The sequence below is a fragment of the Podarcis muralis genome, chromosome 8 (genome assembly GCF_964188315.1).
Source record: "Podarcis muralis chromosome 8, rPodMur119.hap1.1, whole genome shotgun sequence".
In the NCBI taxonomy this organism is placed as follows: domain Eukaryota; kingdom Metazoa; phylum Chordata; class Lepidosauria; order Squamata; family Lacertidae; genus Podarcis; species Podarcis muralis.
In genome coordinates, this window is record NC_135662.1 from 6664052 (window position 1) to 6680276 (window position 16225).

Consider the following 16225-nt stretch of genomic DNA (forward strand, 5'->3'; position numbering starts at 1 on the left):
TAATTTGGGGGTTGTACAGCTAAAGACTTTAAATGAAGTTAACCAGCTATTGTTTGGTTCCATTCATTTTTATTCACCATGTAACTCAATACACCTGGATAACTCTTGTGGCATCATAAGGATGGCAGGTGGCATTGTGGGTTCTTGTGGCCTCCATATCTCTTTGTGACCAAACTGCCGCTGGATTACAATCAAATGCCTTTAGGAAACTCAAACGCATACCTGGCAATAACTTAAAAGGTAAAGGGACCCCTGACCATTAGGTCCAGTCGTGACCGACTCTGGGGTTGCAGCGCTCATCTCACTTTATTGGCCGAGGGAGCCGGCGTACAGCTGGTCATGTGGCCAGCATAACTAAGCCACTTCTGGCGAACCAGAGCAGCACACGGAAACGCCGTTTACCTTCCCGCCAGAGCAGTACCTATTTATCTACTTGCACTGGCATGCTTTTGAACTGCTAGGTTGGCAGGAGCAGGGACCGAGCAACAGGAGCTCACCCCGTTGCGGGGATTCGAACCGCCAACCTTCTGATCGGCAAGTCCTAGGCTCTGTGGTTTAACCCACAGCGCCACCCGCATCCCTTTGGGCAATAACTTAGTGGTGGAATAAGTGCTTTGATGCAGAAGGTCCCAGGTTCAATCCTTGATAGGTGGAGTTTGAAGGCTGTTGACATGTGTGCATAGTGTGACATGTGAAGGCAGCTTTGTGTGTGAACTACATGAGGACAATAGACTTTCCTCTACTATATTTTATTCCATAGAAAAACCATTAAGTGAAAAAATTCATTAAATTAATAGGAATATTATGAATGCATACAATGCTGTTCAGATTGTGGGGTTTAAAAGTTGCAATCCCTCCCCCCTCCAGCCTGGCAGCTGTCTCTGGTGGGTTGGTGTGTACCCCTTCCCCACATTATGATAGCTTTATTTTACCTGGGTACAGGTGTGTGCATTCACAAAGCACTATTTCTGTAAACTAGAGTAAAAAAATAAACCCCAAATAATATAGAATCCAAATCTTTCATTCTATCCCTTCCTTCCTTCCTTCCTTCCTTCCTTCCACTAAATTTGTTAGTTGCTTTATGTGTAACAGGGCAACCCAAAGTTGACTTACAACCAAAGAGAGCCAAAAAATCCCATCATATATACATTAAAACCAAGATGACACAGAAATACATTAGAAACATCCCAGATAGTTAATGGTCCAAGGCCTGGTTATAGAAGAAAGTTTTTGCTTGGTGCCTACAGATTTATAATGATGTCACCAGGCAAGTTATATCGCAATAGATTTAGAACATTGGTAGAAACAATGATGCAGATCCCACCCCCAAAAGCTCTATTATTATTGCCACCTTTCTCTTTCTCTTTCTCTTTCTTTTTCTTTTTCCCTTTCAGGCCTCCTTTTGTTCTGATTTGGTATATTCATTTCAATCAAAATAGGTCATCTCCATTTCTTTGTGGTCCTAAAATGCAGCATATTCATGATAATGCTGTAGATTATAACTACTGCATGTTGTTAAATAGGCAAGAGAGCTTAACTTCACCTTCAGCCAAATGGCTGAAATATGCCTCATGCAGGGGTGTGAGCCCTTATTTTGGCTCATTACCCCCTCGAACAGGGCCTGAATCCTCAGCACATTTGTTTGAGGCTTTTGGTTTCAGGGTTGAGTAATGGCCAAATGGTGACTCAGGCAAGAGCACAATGGGCTGCCAGCTTTAACTCTTTGCTGCACTTGCTCTGTTTTGAAATATATCCCAGGTGCTTAATATATATCTCAAGTGGCTGTAGCCCTGTTAAGTGACAGTATAAAAACAGCTTAAACCAAAAATATTTTACAGCATTTTCCAAAGGTCAGTGGAGAAGGGCTAAGGCAAATCGCACAGGGCAGTTGTTTCTGCAAGGCAAGTGCTGTGGCAAAAAGACCCTGTTGAGAGCATTAGTCTTTATTGTCCGCAAAGTTCTGAATGTTGTTGTTGTTAGGAAGTGGGCGAACCTTTCCAGCACTAGGGACACATTCTCTCCCCGGCAGCCTTCCAAGGCCCACATGCCAGTGGTGGGCAGGGCCAGAGGCAAAAGTGGGTGTAGCGTTTACCTTTGCACAGTAGGCTAGTTCCTACAAATGCTCACACGCCTGTCTCGGTCCTCCATCCAGGCAAACAAGAAGCATTTTCAAGGGCACATTCCTGCAAGGAACAAGCACTTGAGGAAGATGCAAAGTACGACCTGTGAGCCATAGGGGGGCAAGGGGAATGGCTTAGGAGGAAGTGTAGATTGGGGAGAGTCCTGAGGGCCAGATAGAGGGTTTTAGAGGGCCACATTTGGTTCCTCGGCCTGAGGTTCTCCACCTTCTTTGCTTGGTGATTTCAGACTGAAGGGATCCTAAGCAAAGCTCTCTGGGTGGACCTCTGTAACAAAAGGTGATGGCTATGGTGTTCTTTCCCTTCTGTAGTTGGGCTTTCTAGAGGCTGGGAAAGAATTTGGTTCTCTTGACCAGCAACATGCTCAGCCAGTTCTCCAGTGGAAAGAAAACATTTAAGTATTAATGTGTGTTCCTCAATCAGCAGGCTATGCATAAGGAGGGGTCTCTCATGTTCAAAGTCCACTCCATGTTTTCTTAGCGGTTGTAGCATACCATAATCTGAAGCTGCCCCCACCCAGATTTTACTTAGGACTCAATATGCTCCTCTTTACACAAGCTAGACCAGGTCAATCAGCCACTGAAAGATTCTGGTAGGCTTCAGTATAAGTAGTTATTACTAAAGTTTTAATAAAATCCTGTTCTGCTTGGAGAACTTCTCTGGGTTTTTCCTGGTCTCCAAAGAATGAATATTTTAACTTCACTTGCTGTGAATGTAGGAGCCCCTCACCTCCCTCTGGCAGCACACACACAAAATGCTGTGAGGCCACTTGTAACTCCACACTCCCTTTACACAGCATGCTAAATCCAAAGAGGCTTCCTTTTGCTGAGCTTCGTATTTTATTTATGCAGTTATATGTTTTTATGTCATAAAACAGTCATTTTAGCACAGTGTATGTTACTTTACTGTAGACTGGTGGTCACAGTTTTGTAGTACATTGTTGCTCATGTTTACTCAGATATGTCTTACTGAGTTCAGTGGGACTTACGTGCAAGTAAATGTAAAGATTGCAGACTTAATCTGTTTATGAATTGTTCATACTGTTGCATGATTCAAACTCTTGATGTACAACCACCACTGAAGTTAATAGATTGATAATGGATAAATTCTTAGCTGCACTAAGCCTACTAAGTTTTCCCCCCCAGGGATGAAATAATATTTAAGAAGGATATGCCCTACATACTAAACAGGAGAGATAATAAGACGTGTAATAAAGAGACAACATAGCCCTCTTTCAGAAATAAGAAGTAGATGCAGTGTTGAATTGGGGTAACACTAAATGCGGATTAGAAGCAATTCAAAATTAAACTCTTGCTTGTTAACCCAGTTTCTTTACAAAGCTATTCTCTTCTGACTTGGTCAAGATGAGTCAAGTTTAAAATTGGCTCCTCTTAGCGTTCCCTCTACTCCCCCCCCCCAGTGGATTCATAATGGTAGAGACAACTTTCTGCTCCTCCAAAACTTTTCACTGTAGAAAATGGGTTGGCCCTCCTAATTGCAGGAGGTGCCCTGTTAGAATGAATTCTCTTGAGCTACAATGTAAGCATTCACAGATTTGAACTCTTGTGTTACAGGCTGGCCAACAACGAGAAGCAAGGAATACGGTCGCATACAGTCTCTGTATCAGGTAGGATCTGCAGTAACTTTGCTTATGAAGACAGTTTTATTTCGGTAATTTTATATATACTTCTCTGCTGCTAAATATTTTAAAGCCTTTGCTTACTTCCTCACAAAATATCATTGAAGGCTGGGAGGGGGAGGATATGCTGTTTTTGTTGTTGTTGTTTTTGTTTAACAAAGGCATCTCCTTATATGAAGCTTAGATGAAAAGCGATTACAGTACATAATTGAATTGCTTATGTGCAGGTTACTTTTCAACCAGGGGTAGTCAACTTGGTGCCCCCCAGTTACTGTTGAACTACAACTCCCTTTATCCCTGACCAGCCCCTGACTGGAAGGCATCCTGTTGGCTAGCCCTGCCCTTCATGATTCACGTATGCAAGGACTATCATAGCAGGGGAATATACAACTCAGTGAAAACTGCAATATATTATATCATTGCCTTTAATAAAATGTGTGCATGTGCTCTGTATCTACACGGATTTAGTCATCAGCAACAGAACTTGATACGGCTGTGAATTACTGTCTTAATAATAAAGTGCTCCATTTTAATCTGTTGCAATTCCCTTGTTTGCATAGAGTTGCCAAATACTAGGATCACTCTGGGATTCTTTTCAAACCAAAACATAAAGTAGTGATCCTTGCTGAGAGGTGAAGACTTAGAGGCTGGAGAACTTAGGACTGTTCAGCTGATGCTGTAGTCCAGTAGGCAATGTGTTGTATTTAGACCTGGGTTAAAATCCTAGCATTGCAATGGATTCACATGGAGGCTCTGGGCAGGTTGCGCCACTTGGAAATAGGTTTGACGAATAGGTGCCGGTGATAATGAGTTTTATCCTTATTTATTATTCTATTGCTTTTGTCAGTTTGCATACATTTGCTTCAATCTCTGTGTATAAAATGTTAATCACTACGTGGCTACTATAAGAGAATTATTGTAACCAAAAAGCATTGTACATGCTAAAGGTGCTGTGGAAATAACAAAAGAAGACCATAGGTTAACATGAACAGACCTCCCCTACTTCTCTCCCTAAACAAACCAGGGGCAGGAAGCCAAGAACAGGCCTTAGCTACTCCTTGTGGTTTGTTTAGAGAGAAACATGAGTCTGGGTTCAGATGACACAACAAGCCAAGTCTTGTGGCTTGTTGCCCCAAGTGCAGCCAGGAGTAGGGGAGGAGTTGACCAAGGGCAAATGCAGCCCTGAGGCCAAAGCAGATTAGCCACCCATTGGTTTACTTGTTGTTTTGAGAGGAGAAGGGAAGGAAACACACAGGGATCAGGAGAGCAAATTTGTTCCATTTATGCTGAGAAATTGGGACGCGGGTGGCACTGTGGGTTCAACCACAGAGCCTAGGTCTTGACTGATCAGAAGGTCAGCGGTTCGAATCCCTGCGACAGGGTGAGCTCCCATTGCTCGGTCCTGTTAGAATTAAGCCTTATCAGAGGAATTGGCCACTCTCCAGGCACCCGGCTTAATTCCTTGTTGACCTCCCCGGTCTGCGACTCCCGGCAAGATCAGGCGAGATCTTCTATCGGCGATCCTCCTCTAACGTGAGAAGGACACACCACTCCTCCCCTCTTCCCTGCCATTTCCCAGGGAGGGGAAAGAGACAGACAGAAATGTATTTACATGCTTTTATTTCTGTCTTTCCAGCAGTACAGAGAAACGTGTCTGTACTCTCTTAACACCAACAGCAGAGAGAGAGAGACTCCTCCCCTGTACTTCCAGCACAGGTCAGATGACACTCTGAGCTAACATCCGGTGCTCAGCACAGTGAATAGACAGCCCCTTTGTTCCCACGGTACAGCCACAAGCATCAACATACTGTTTGGCTTTCCAGCCATCTGGAGCTCGCATCTGCATTGCTCCTTTTTCGTAACAGGTCCCTGCACCTGCCAACCTAGCAGTTCGAAAGCACGTCAAAATGCAAGTAGATAAATAGGTACCACTCTGGCAGGAAGGTAAACAGTGTTTCCGTGTGCTGCTCTGGTTTGCCAGAAGCGGCTTAGTCATGCTGGCCACGTGACCCGGAAACTGTACGCTGGCTCCCTCGGCCAATAAAGCGAGATGAGCGCCGCAACCCCAGTCAGTCACAACTGGACCTAATGGTCAGAGGTCCCTTTACCTTTACCTTTATGCTGAGAAATTAAAAGGTCCCATTTCATAAGTTAGCATCAAAGTTGGTCTCAAGTCTTTAAAAACATTAAATCTATAGATGCAACACGTTCATGAATAATGGTTGGTGTAACATGGAGAAGTTGGGTGGATAGTGTCAACATGCACATCAAACTGAAGTCTATAAGTTTGATTGCTCTATGTATCTAGACATGAGATTGTGCATGCAGGATTATGCTTTTTTCTGTTCTGGCTCTTTTTTGTTCCTTTTGGTCAGTCTGCTTTTCACATCAACCTTTTTATTGGCTTGTACAGCTGGATTTAATTACACTTGATTCTTGAAGAAACTACTGGCCAATTTCTTGTTTAAACAGAGAACTCTTATTACAACAATGGAGAGCCAACTGGGAAATCCATCACCACTTCACTAGAGCAGCTTGGATGCATTCTTAAATGTAGCAAAGTCTAAGGAGTACAGGCCAAAACATAGAAGGATAACTTTTAAATCCTTAACAATTCAGCCATTGGGCTGCAGTTTCTAAACACTTTGTTATGAACCATTAAAGCCCAGTTTGTGTAGAAATGTTGGAACAGCTCTAATGACTCATACAGTCCAAATGGTTATTCATACAGATTTTGTTACTACTAACCATTATTTGCACAAAATAATTTCAAGTCATAGTATAGTTCCTTCAGGTTTTGGCATGGGCTGTTGTCATGTTGAATTCATTCCTCAGGAACAGATTGTTAGTGTGAAAATTATATGGTAGTTTGGGCATAGTATTTTTCAGGGGGAGATAGTCTCTTTGGGTTTTTCTCGAAATGTACCAACTAGCTTCAAAGGAAGTTGTGTTTCATGCAATCACATAAAAGAGGCACACTTTCCCAATGAATATGTCTGAAAGACACTGAACAATGAAAGCAACAGATGCACACAATGCACAATTAATGTTGGCTTATCTAGCTTAGCAGAGTTTTAACAGCACGAAGTCTAATGTGCAAAACCAGCTGTGGTGATGCCATCCCAAACTGCAGAATGAGAGCTGTCATTTGATATTTAAAGTGACTTGTAGCCCAGAGACTTAAAGTGAGTCAGGGTTTTATGGATAAGCTTCACTTTTCCCATCAAAACCAAGAAACACAAAATCAGAATGATACTCTTTGATTTTATCAGCATTGCTCTTCTTTATTGTGCATGAATCCAAGTGTTCTAGAAGTTCTGCAAAAGCTGCCAGCCATTTAAAGAACAAGGTCACCAAACAAAAGTATCACTGAATAATGGGCAGTGTGACTGTTTCACGGGGAAGTGCATGCACAGAATTGCCCTGGTTTCCACGTGGTGTTTACCGTTTGGCCTTGAAATGCTATGTGCGTTCACTCAGTGTAATCTGTAAGTCACAGCCTTATAGCGTGTGGTATTCAAACACATGAAGACGTAAATAAATTAATCACACCACAGAGCAAAATGTTCCTGTCCCTTCCACCCCCTTTTTAGAGTACTTCTACAGTAGAGTTGAGTAGAATGTCTAAATCTGTCACTGAAGCAGTGCGGGTCTATATGCCAAGCATCTAGATGAAAAAATAATAATCCAATCCTGGAATTCTGCTTCTGGTTTCTGCCATTTATTCAGAAGCAGCACTGTCCTCCAAATTCACTCATACAGGGAGACAGTGGCACATGTTAATCAAGTTGCTCCCTGCCATTCCCCCATCTCCTTAGGGATGAGCAAAGTGTGTTGAGCTGCTTTGGCTTAGCATTTTCTATTTTAACTTAATATTATATTTATTGTGAAATTACATATGAGAGCAATTGTCCTGAATGGCAGTTTATAAATCTTTCAGTAAATAAACCATTGCCTTACTCCTTTAGTGTATTCAAGCTGCTCAGATGCCTTTGTTTTAAGACACTTGTACAAACCATATATATTATACAGTCCCACGACTATCCTTTTGCAACAAGAGGAAAGGCCAAGGAATGCATGGTCAGCTACCTGGTTTTAAACAGCATAGTTTGGTAATCAGGTCCTGTGTGGCATTGAATGAACTGAAAGAAAAATGCACGTTGCTGTTGGGAATATTAGTATCCCTGAATAGGGGGGGGGGGTTGCATCTTCAGTACCACACAACCCTTAGAAGTGATTTAAGGAGGATAAGCAAATGTTGAGCTGCCATCTGTTTCTGGAGATTACGATTTTCCCCCCTGCTGACCATGCTTGAAACATGCTCAGTCTGTCTACTTGTGATAGCTAAGAGAGCAAAGCACCCACAGGATTTTTTGATAGCCCACTGCAATTTTTGTACTGTGAGCTGGCGAGGCCCCTGTGATTCTTGGGTGTCTCAATCAGAAAGAGTGATGCTGCTAAACAGAGTGCAGGAGACAGAGCAAAGTACGAAGAACAGGTTCCAAGGTGGGTTGCATGGAGATCGATACAGTTAAACCATATAAGATATTCCACCTCAAAAGGCTTGTGCAAGAGTGCCTGTATTGTCCTGACATCAAAATATATATAGTGGCAAGGCCAGACATCTCAGAGAGGAAGGCATTCCACCAAGTGGGAGGCCACCACACTGGGGATCATGGAAACGGGGGGTTGGGGATGGTGGCCCCTGTTCTATGGCATTAGGCTTACACTTAAATACACTAGAGCCTTTCCTCATACCCTTCCCCAAACAAAATTTGTCAGAGTTTAGAAGGAGAAATGGAAGCATGTGTCTGACTGGTCTGCTGGACTGCTACTTTTTCAGATGTTTCCTACGCACCTTCCATTTCTGTATTATCAGTGTCCAATCCTCCACTTTTGTGGATCCAAAAGAATTTGGCAGATCTCCTTGTGGTACACACCAGCATAAGCTTATGGTTTTTATTATATGAAGGCCAGGGATAAGAAGCTGGAGGTAAGGAAAGACCCCAGGAGCTGAAGTCAGGTCGTACAGAAAGATGTTTTTGCCTCTTTAGGGCAAAAGAAAATACTCTCACTCCTTATCTTTTACTTAATGATGTGTGAAACATTTACATTTGTTGTTATTGTGTCTATGTTCATACACACAGTCATGTGAATATCCAGATTTGTTAGTAATTGTCAATTTTGTAATCTATGCCAGTTCATACACCAAAACAACGTGTTCTGCTCATTGCTGTAAATAAGAGCTTGCAGATGTTGCGCCTTTAACAGCCCCTGTTTGATAAACCCCTTTTCAAAAAGCAAAGTAGAAGTAAAATATGCATTTCTGTAATAATACCCATTTAAAGGAAGGAAAGACAAATTTCATGTAGTTGACTATCCCTTGAAAGGATAAAAATGTAACATTTAACTTTTGCATACTGGTGTTCATTCCTTGCAGATGTGCTGATACGTCAATCTTCCGTTGTGTCCAAATAATGTTTCTTTCTTTTTATTTTCCGCTTCTTGGTAAAGGAGTCAATCACTGTCAACATAAAGCAAAGAAAGCCAGGCACTTTCTCCCTTTCGTCTTCTGTTCCCATGAGTCACCACCTAAGGGTACTACTGCACTGCTCTGCCTTTAGGCTTCCTGACTAACCCGAAAGCTGAACAATACTAACTCTGTTGCAGTTTTGTTCACCTGAGGTTGGAGTAAAATTGTGAAGCAGAGTTCCAAGAATAATCCTGCTGAAATTTTAGAGTGTTTCCCAACACACACACACCTCGCAGGAAATATTTTTAACAAGTGTAGATGCTGCCGCCTTTGTACCGATGTGGTATACTACGTAAGCAAAACATTGGGCAATGCAAGTGAAGAGGCTCTGCAAATCTTTCACTCAGTGGTCCACTTGGGCCAGCATATTCTTGGACCCCTGGTATAGCATGCAGTTTAATGTCATAGAAATTAGTAGCTATTAAAGTGTATTGAGGTCACTTAGGTTAGTAAGTGATTGTGGTAATGCTTTGCATAGATCTAAAGGCATGTGCAGGCATTGCTGCTGTAGGATTCTTACTGTGGGACAGGTATTTGCCTTCATGTTAGCATGCTGGACAGGGGGAGGCTCCAGTATCCTCAAATGCAAGAAATTTGCTCAAGGAAGAGAACCAAAAGCATGGCTGAGAGGGGAAGACTTGCACCAATCTAGGAGTACTTTTAGCCCCGGGCCAGGAGGATGTAGAATGTGCCCGAGCCCTGGGTGTTGGTCCTTGACAGATGGGGCTTTGGTGGGGAGTTAGGGGTGAAGAGAGGCAAACTTTCACCATGCCTCCAATGAGCAGGTGTTTGTAGCACATTATCTTTTGAGCTGGTTGGTTAGAAATCTGTTTCTGTAGTTAGTACTAAAATTCTGAACGTGGATTGTATTTAGTAGTTTCAAATTGTGGCATCACATGACAGCAGATTTTGCAAGCACAAATTCGTACAAGCATTAAATAATAGTAAAGGGGAATGTCTAAATTACAGGAGAAAGTTTTCGTAAGCATCAGGCCGGTTTGCCCCTTGGGCTTACTCATTCCTTTTTATTCTGCTTTCTTGTCCCGTAGCAGATTGATGCCACTGGTAATGAAGCGCAGCCGCTAAAGTTTGCTTACCCACAAAATGTACTTGAAATTCGTACCACCGTGTTGTTTGCTTGCATTTTGCCCTATGCTGTGAGGAATTAGACCACTGGATTCCAGTGAGCTCCCTTAATTTCCTCTTCCTTTATCAGATCTCTTTTGAGCTAGGCATGTAAGATGACTGCATATGATTTTGCTATTCTGTTTGACTTTCCTGTGATTTTAATACTATATCTTCCCATTTCTTTCCCCTTTTGTCCCTCCCCTTCCCTGCATTTCTCTCTCTCTCTCTTTGCATGCCACCCGGATCAACAGATGAAATTAGTGGGGACGGTAATATGTGGTTATATATCTATACCTATTTCAGTCTGTCTGTCACTAACATGCAGTTTACAGCCCCTGACGCTGATCTACTGCTAATGTCATTTAAAAAAAAAATCAAAGTAGTCCTAAGGCTGGCTTGTATGTCTTGCTACTCCACAGTGTCACGCAGAACAAAGTGCTATATAAGTTGTTTGTCTGTCTTTAAACCCTTCAGTTGAGGGCTGAAGTTGGCTTTACATTAAATGTGTCTGCTGTTCCAAATGATAGTTTTGCATCTACATTCCCTTCCCTTCTCAGAAACATCTAGTGTTTCCTACCTCACGTCTTGACACCACAGTGTCAAGCCTGAAGCTGGAACTGGGGGAGGGATATTACACTAGAATTTATGGAGGACAAGCAGTAAACTAGATGTGCAGCTGCTTATCTAGCTTAATTCCAAAAGGAGAATTTCCATTCCCTACCCCCCACCCCAAATGCACGCGCTGAACCTGAAATACTGAAGCAAGACAAAGTGCAGCAGCAAAGTACGTGTGGCTTCTGGAGTGGTGCTGAGAATCTGTTTGGAATGACCAAACAGAAACAAGAGTTCCATTCCCAACCCCATGTTCAATAAGAATATCTCAAACAGCAGCCAGTGAAGAGCTGCATTTCTTTACATTAGACGGCTTCTTTAAAACTGGCCCCCTCTGCTGGTGCTAGGCCCTACTGCCTGACATCCCTGCGCCACTGTTAAGGCTTTGCAATTCCCAGGCCTTCCGAAATGAAGAATTGCTTATATTTGCTATAGCATAATAGCAATATCAGAGAAAGCTAAACGTTTTTCTTTCCAATGCAAGTAATTTGTCTCCCTGGGGTGAATACGAATTCTCCAATACATGAAAGAGAAAAATAAAATAACTAGGGGGAAATGGAATGGTCTGTTATATTATCTCTCTCTCTGTGCCTCCCCCCCCCTCTCTGTCTCTCTCACACACAGAGTGAGTGTGTGTGAGAGAGAAATTAACATTTACTTTAGATACTATAGCCATCTTAATCATCCTTCAGATGCTGAGCACATCGTTATTTTTAGAGGGTCTGCAGTGTTGGGGCTGCCTTGCTCCCCATCATACTAGAACAGTACCTATGCAAGGAAGGGATCACAATGTCTGGTTTTGGAAACATCCTTTTGATTATGATGCCAGCCAAAAGCAGCCACGTGGCCACATTTGCCAGGGTGGCTTGTAGAGATGTGCTGCTAGAATTGGCTATATCCTTTCCATGCATGCCTTTCTGGATGCATGGGATCTTCTGGATGCAAAGGATCTAGGAGTCTTGGTTGACCACAAACTTGACATGAGCCAACAGTGTGACGCGGCAGCTAAAAAAGCCAATGCAATTCTGGGCTGCATCAATAGGAGTATAGCATCTAGATCAAGGGAAGTAATAGTGCCACTGTATTCTGCTCTGGTCAGACCTCACCTGGAGTACTGTGTCCAGTTCTGGGCACCACAGTTCAAGAAGGACACTGACAAACTGGAACGTGTCCAGAGGAGGGGGCAACCAAAATGGTCAAAGGCCTGGAAACGATGCCTTATGAGGAACGGCTAAGGGAGCTGGGCATGTTTAGCCTGGAGAAGAGGAGGTTAAGGGGTGATATGATAGCCATGTTCAAATATATAAAAGGATGTCACATAGAGGAGGGAGAAAGGTTGTTTTCTGCTGCTCCAGAGAAGCGGACACGGAGCAATGGATCCAAACTACAAGAAAGAAGATTCCACCTAAACATTAGGAAGAACTTCCTGACAGTAAGAGCTGTTCGACAGTGGAATTTGCTGCCAAGGAGTGTGGTGGAGTCTCCGTCTTTGGAGGTCTTTAAGCAGAGGCTTGACAACCATATGTCAGGAGTGCTCTGATGGTGTTTCCTGCTTGGCAGGGGGTTGGACTCGATGACCCTTGTGGTCTCTTCCAACTCTATGATTCTATGATTCTGCATTGTTTTCCTCTGCACAGAGTGAAGAAAAAGCCCACCCCTAAGACTGTGTAAGAGTAATAAAGTGAAAGCAAAATAATAACAATCATATAAAGCATGCTTTATTTCTCTTTATTGGGAAGGTATGCCCATAGCTTTTAAAATATGCTTTTATATGGGAAATGCTACATGTTCAGGGTTGTTCAGTGTTCAGCCATAATCCTATTTGAGGATAGCATCCTATTGCCACTATGCTAAACCTACTTATTGATGAATAAATTTGCAGTCCTAACTCCACTTACCTGGGAGTAAGCCCCATTGAATTGAACAGGGCATACTACTGAGTAGGCACCATGGCAGCTGCAACTGCTTCTATCTGCACTTTAATTTAGAGACAGCAGCAGCTAATGATTAAGTGCTGGGCTGTGCAAAGCAGGAAACAGCGAAGGTGGATTTTTATTCTATGTATCATGTTCGCATGCTGCCATTCCCCAAAGAAACTCGGGGGTTACTTGGGGTTATATTTGTTTATCCTCTCATCAACAATGTAAGGAAGGTTAAGCTGAGATAGAACCTGGGTTGTAGGCTGCCCAGTGAACTTCATGGCTTGGAAACAATTTTAGCCTGAGTTTTTCACATCCAGTCATAAGGTTTTAGTCACCACACTACACCGCAAGAACTGAAAGTACCTAAATTGACAAATAGAACAGGAAATCTCTAGCAATTATGCTTTTGAGAGAATGTAGATATGGGTGAGCATTTGAATTGTTTGCTGAGAGCCAGAGAGGGTTGGGTTTTTTTTGGGGGGGGGGGGAGATGATACAGCAAAGCGAAAGGAAGGAAGTGGTAAAACTTGAGAACAGATCAGATGAAGGAGGGGCAGTTTTTACCACTGAGATGTGAGATTTGGTGGAGAGATGCTTTCCAGTATCTCGGAGTATCAGAAAACTGATAGTGGAGGGAGCTGAAGCTTTGAACAAATGGGAGGACTGAGCATAAAGAAAGGTGTGGTCAAAGGTTGCTACAGGGAGTAGGAGCGACAAGGAGTAAGTCACCCAAGGTGGCCGAGGGAGAATGAGTAGATCAAGGAGACGAAATAAATAGTGAATGCAGAGAAGTTCAAGAGTGAAGGCGAGTTTAAAAAGTTGGAATAATCAGAAAATTGAACTCAAATGATAGAATGAGATGAAAAGACCTGAAGGGGCTTACATTTTGGTCTCTGGTACAGAGTATACCAGTTTTAAGTGGAAAAAATACATCTAAATCAGTGCCCCCCCAAAAAAAAACCAGTAATGGGGAAAGGGACAAAATCCCACTTTCATGCTTAGTGCAGAGATACCAAACCACTTAAATTAATCTGCTCCATTCACAATTGATATTACCACTATTTTTTGGGGGGTGGGGGTGGTATATTCATTCAAAAAGTAACTGGTGAAGAATTTTCAGAGGAGCACTTAGGCTTGGCCAGGATATGTCACCAGAGTTTGGAGGTTGAGAAGGGACAGGGTTTGGTGGTCCAGAATTGTTCATCACACAAGTATCAAGGGAAAACCATTGGCACTTTCTCACCAGCAAGTTTTTAGAACAGTGGCTTATGTACCCTATTGTGTTTTTAAACTTTTTATGAAGATGCAGTGTTTATAATGAACAGATGAGCAGATGTTTTGGGAATTGTGGTCTAAACATACTGACTTCATAGAGGAGGCTTGGGGTGAGAGTGCAGGCTTTCAGATATTTATCCCAGTTAGTGGGCAAGAATGTGCTTTCCATTCCTTTCTAGAGGTCCTGGCAGGAGTGGAATAGATTTGGCATGATAGGAATCATAGAATTGTAGAGCTGGAATGGACCTTGATGATCATCTATTCCAACCCCCTGCAATAGAGAATATGCAGCTGTCCCGTTAGTGGATTGAACCTGCAACCTTGGCTTTATCAGCACCACACTCTAACCAACTGAGCTATCCAAGCCCAAGGCAGATTTATATAAACAAACTTGCCACTCTTAGTTCCCAGTGAACTACTACTGAGTATTGTAAGCATCTGTCTCTCTTGGAAGACAATGGAGGGATGCACCTCTGGGTTGAAGGAGACTGTTGGAAGGTTGCAGCACCTGCTGTGGCTGTAGAGGATGATATAGGAGAGACATGTTTTGTTGCAGCTGGGGCAGATGAGGGTGTTTGGTTGTGCTACTGCAGATGTACCATGGTGTTCCTTCTCTCTGCGCTCCTCCCAGCGGTTATTTCTCCTCTTGTCACTGCTATGGATGCATGTCCCGACTGTCTCCAGGCACTGCAGTCGTCTGCAAGGGATTCACACCCAGCAGGGTTGGAAGGACACAGTTGGTCTGGCAACGGGCCTGGTGCCACTCTTATAATTAACATTACTTAGCTCCCAGAGCCTGGCATGCTCTGGTCCATGGGGTCACGAAGAGTCGGACACGACTAAACAACAACAACAGCTTCCAGTGAATTACTTCTGTATAAATTTTGAATAATATAGACAAATATAAGCCATCAAATTCATTTGCAGATGGAATTCACAATTATTATTTATTAAATCTGTATACTGCCCTTCATCTGTAGATCTCAGGGCAGTTCACAAAATAAAAATACAAGTTTAAAAATACAAGATACACAATGCAGAATAAAAACAAAAACAAACCTTCAACCCCCTTCCCCGTACCCTGTCCCACAAACAATTCAAAATGTAATAGGATGTTAATCAGCAAGATTGGTTGAAGAGGAGTGTTTTCCCCTGGTGCCTAAAGGTATATAATGAAGGTGCCAGCCGAACCTCCGTGAGAAGACTATTCCACAAATGGGGAGCTACTGCAGAAAGGCCTGTTCTTATGTTGCCATCTTCTGGATCGCTCATGAAGGAGGCACATTAAGATGATGAAGATGATGGTTTCAGGGTCTGTAGAGTCATATGGAGAGAGGCAGTCCTTGGGGTATTGCAGTCCTGAGCCTTTTAAGGCTTTTTAGGTCAAAATCAGCACTTCAAAATTGGGCCCAGCCAGTGCAGTCAGGCCAGGCTTGGTGTAATATGCTCAAACTGTCTTGCCCCCCTGAGCAACCTGGCCAGCTCAGTGGTTTCATGTAGATGTGCAATCCATCTTTCTGTTTTTGTTTTGTTTTAAGGGAACAGATCGCTCCATAGTGCTCTAGACTGAAACTAAGCATCAGACTCTTGCTGCTAGTGGATCCTGCATCCTCAAATTGTTAATCATGCATAAGATATACAAAGTTCTTGCTTGTTTGCACCTCTTAGAAAGGGTCTTGATTTATAGTCCTGTCCTACACCACTGGATTATAATGGGCCTTGTAGTTGGAAGTTTCAATTGATGATACAGACAGGACTTAATTCATATTTTGACTAATAGAACTAAATAGGGGAACTGTCTACTATTTAATAAAAGATGCATTCAAATTGTCTCTAACGTCTGAAAAACAAGTCTGTGTGGTATAATGTAGTAGGCAATGAGATCATCTTCATTTCCATGAATAACTTTGTGCATGGGGAAACTTTAGTCATGGTGGCCTAAGCAGATTTGTGTGAAGATTGAGAAGGCTACAGGTTT

General features: G+C 42.7%; 1 protein-coding gene across 13 annotated transcripts in view; it reads left to right on the forward strand.

Annotated features, from left to right (window-relative positions):
* PTK2 (protein tyrosine kinase 2) overlaps positions 1-16225 on the forward strand; it is a 189832-nt gene that overhangs the window by 123810 nt on the left and 49797 nt on the right. For 8 of the 13 annotated variants that reach the window (XM_077932700.1, XM_077932702.1, XM_077932701.1 and 5 more), the window contains 3 exons: positions 3713-3765; positions 9292-9375; positions 10690-10707. In XM_077932700.1, coding sequence (XP_077788826.1) covers positions 3713-3765; positions 9292-9375; positions 10690-10707 — 155 coding nt within the window. The remainder of the gene's footprint in view (positions 1-3712; positions 3766-9291; positions 9376-10689; positions 10708-16225) is intronic. The other 5 variants (XM_028736083.2, XM_028736091.2, XM_028736086.2 and 2 more) reach the window with 2 other exon arrangements.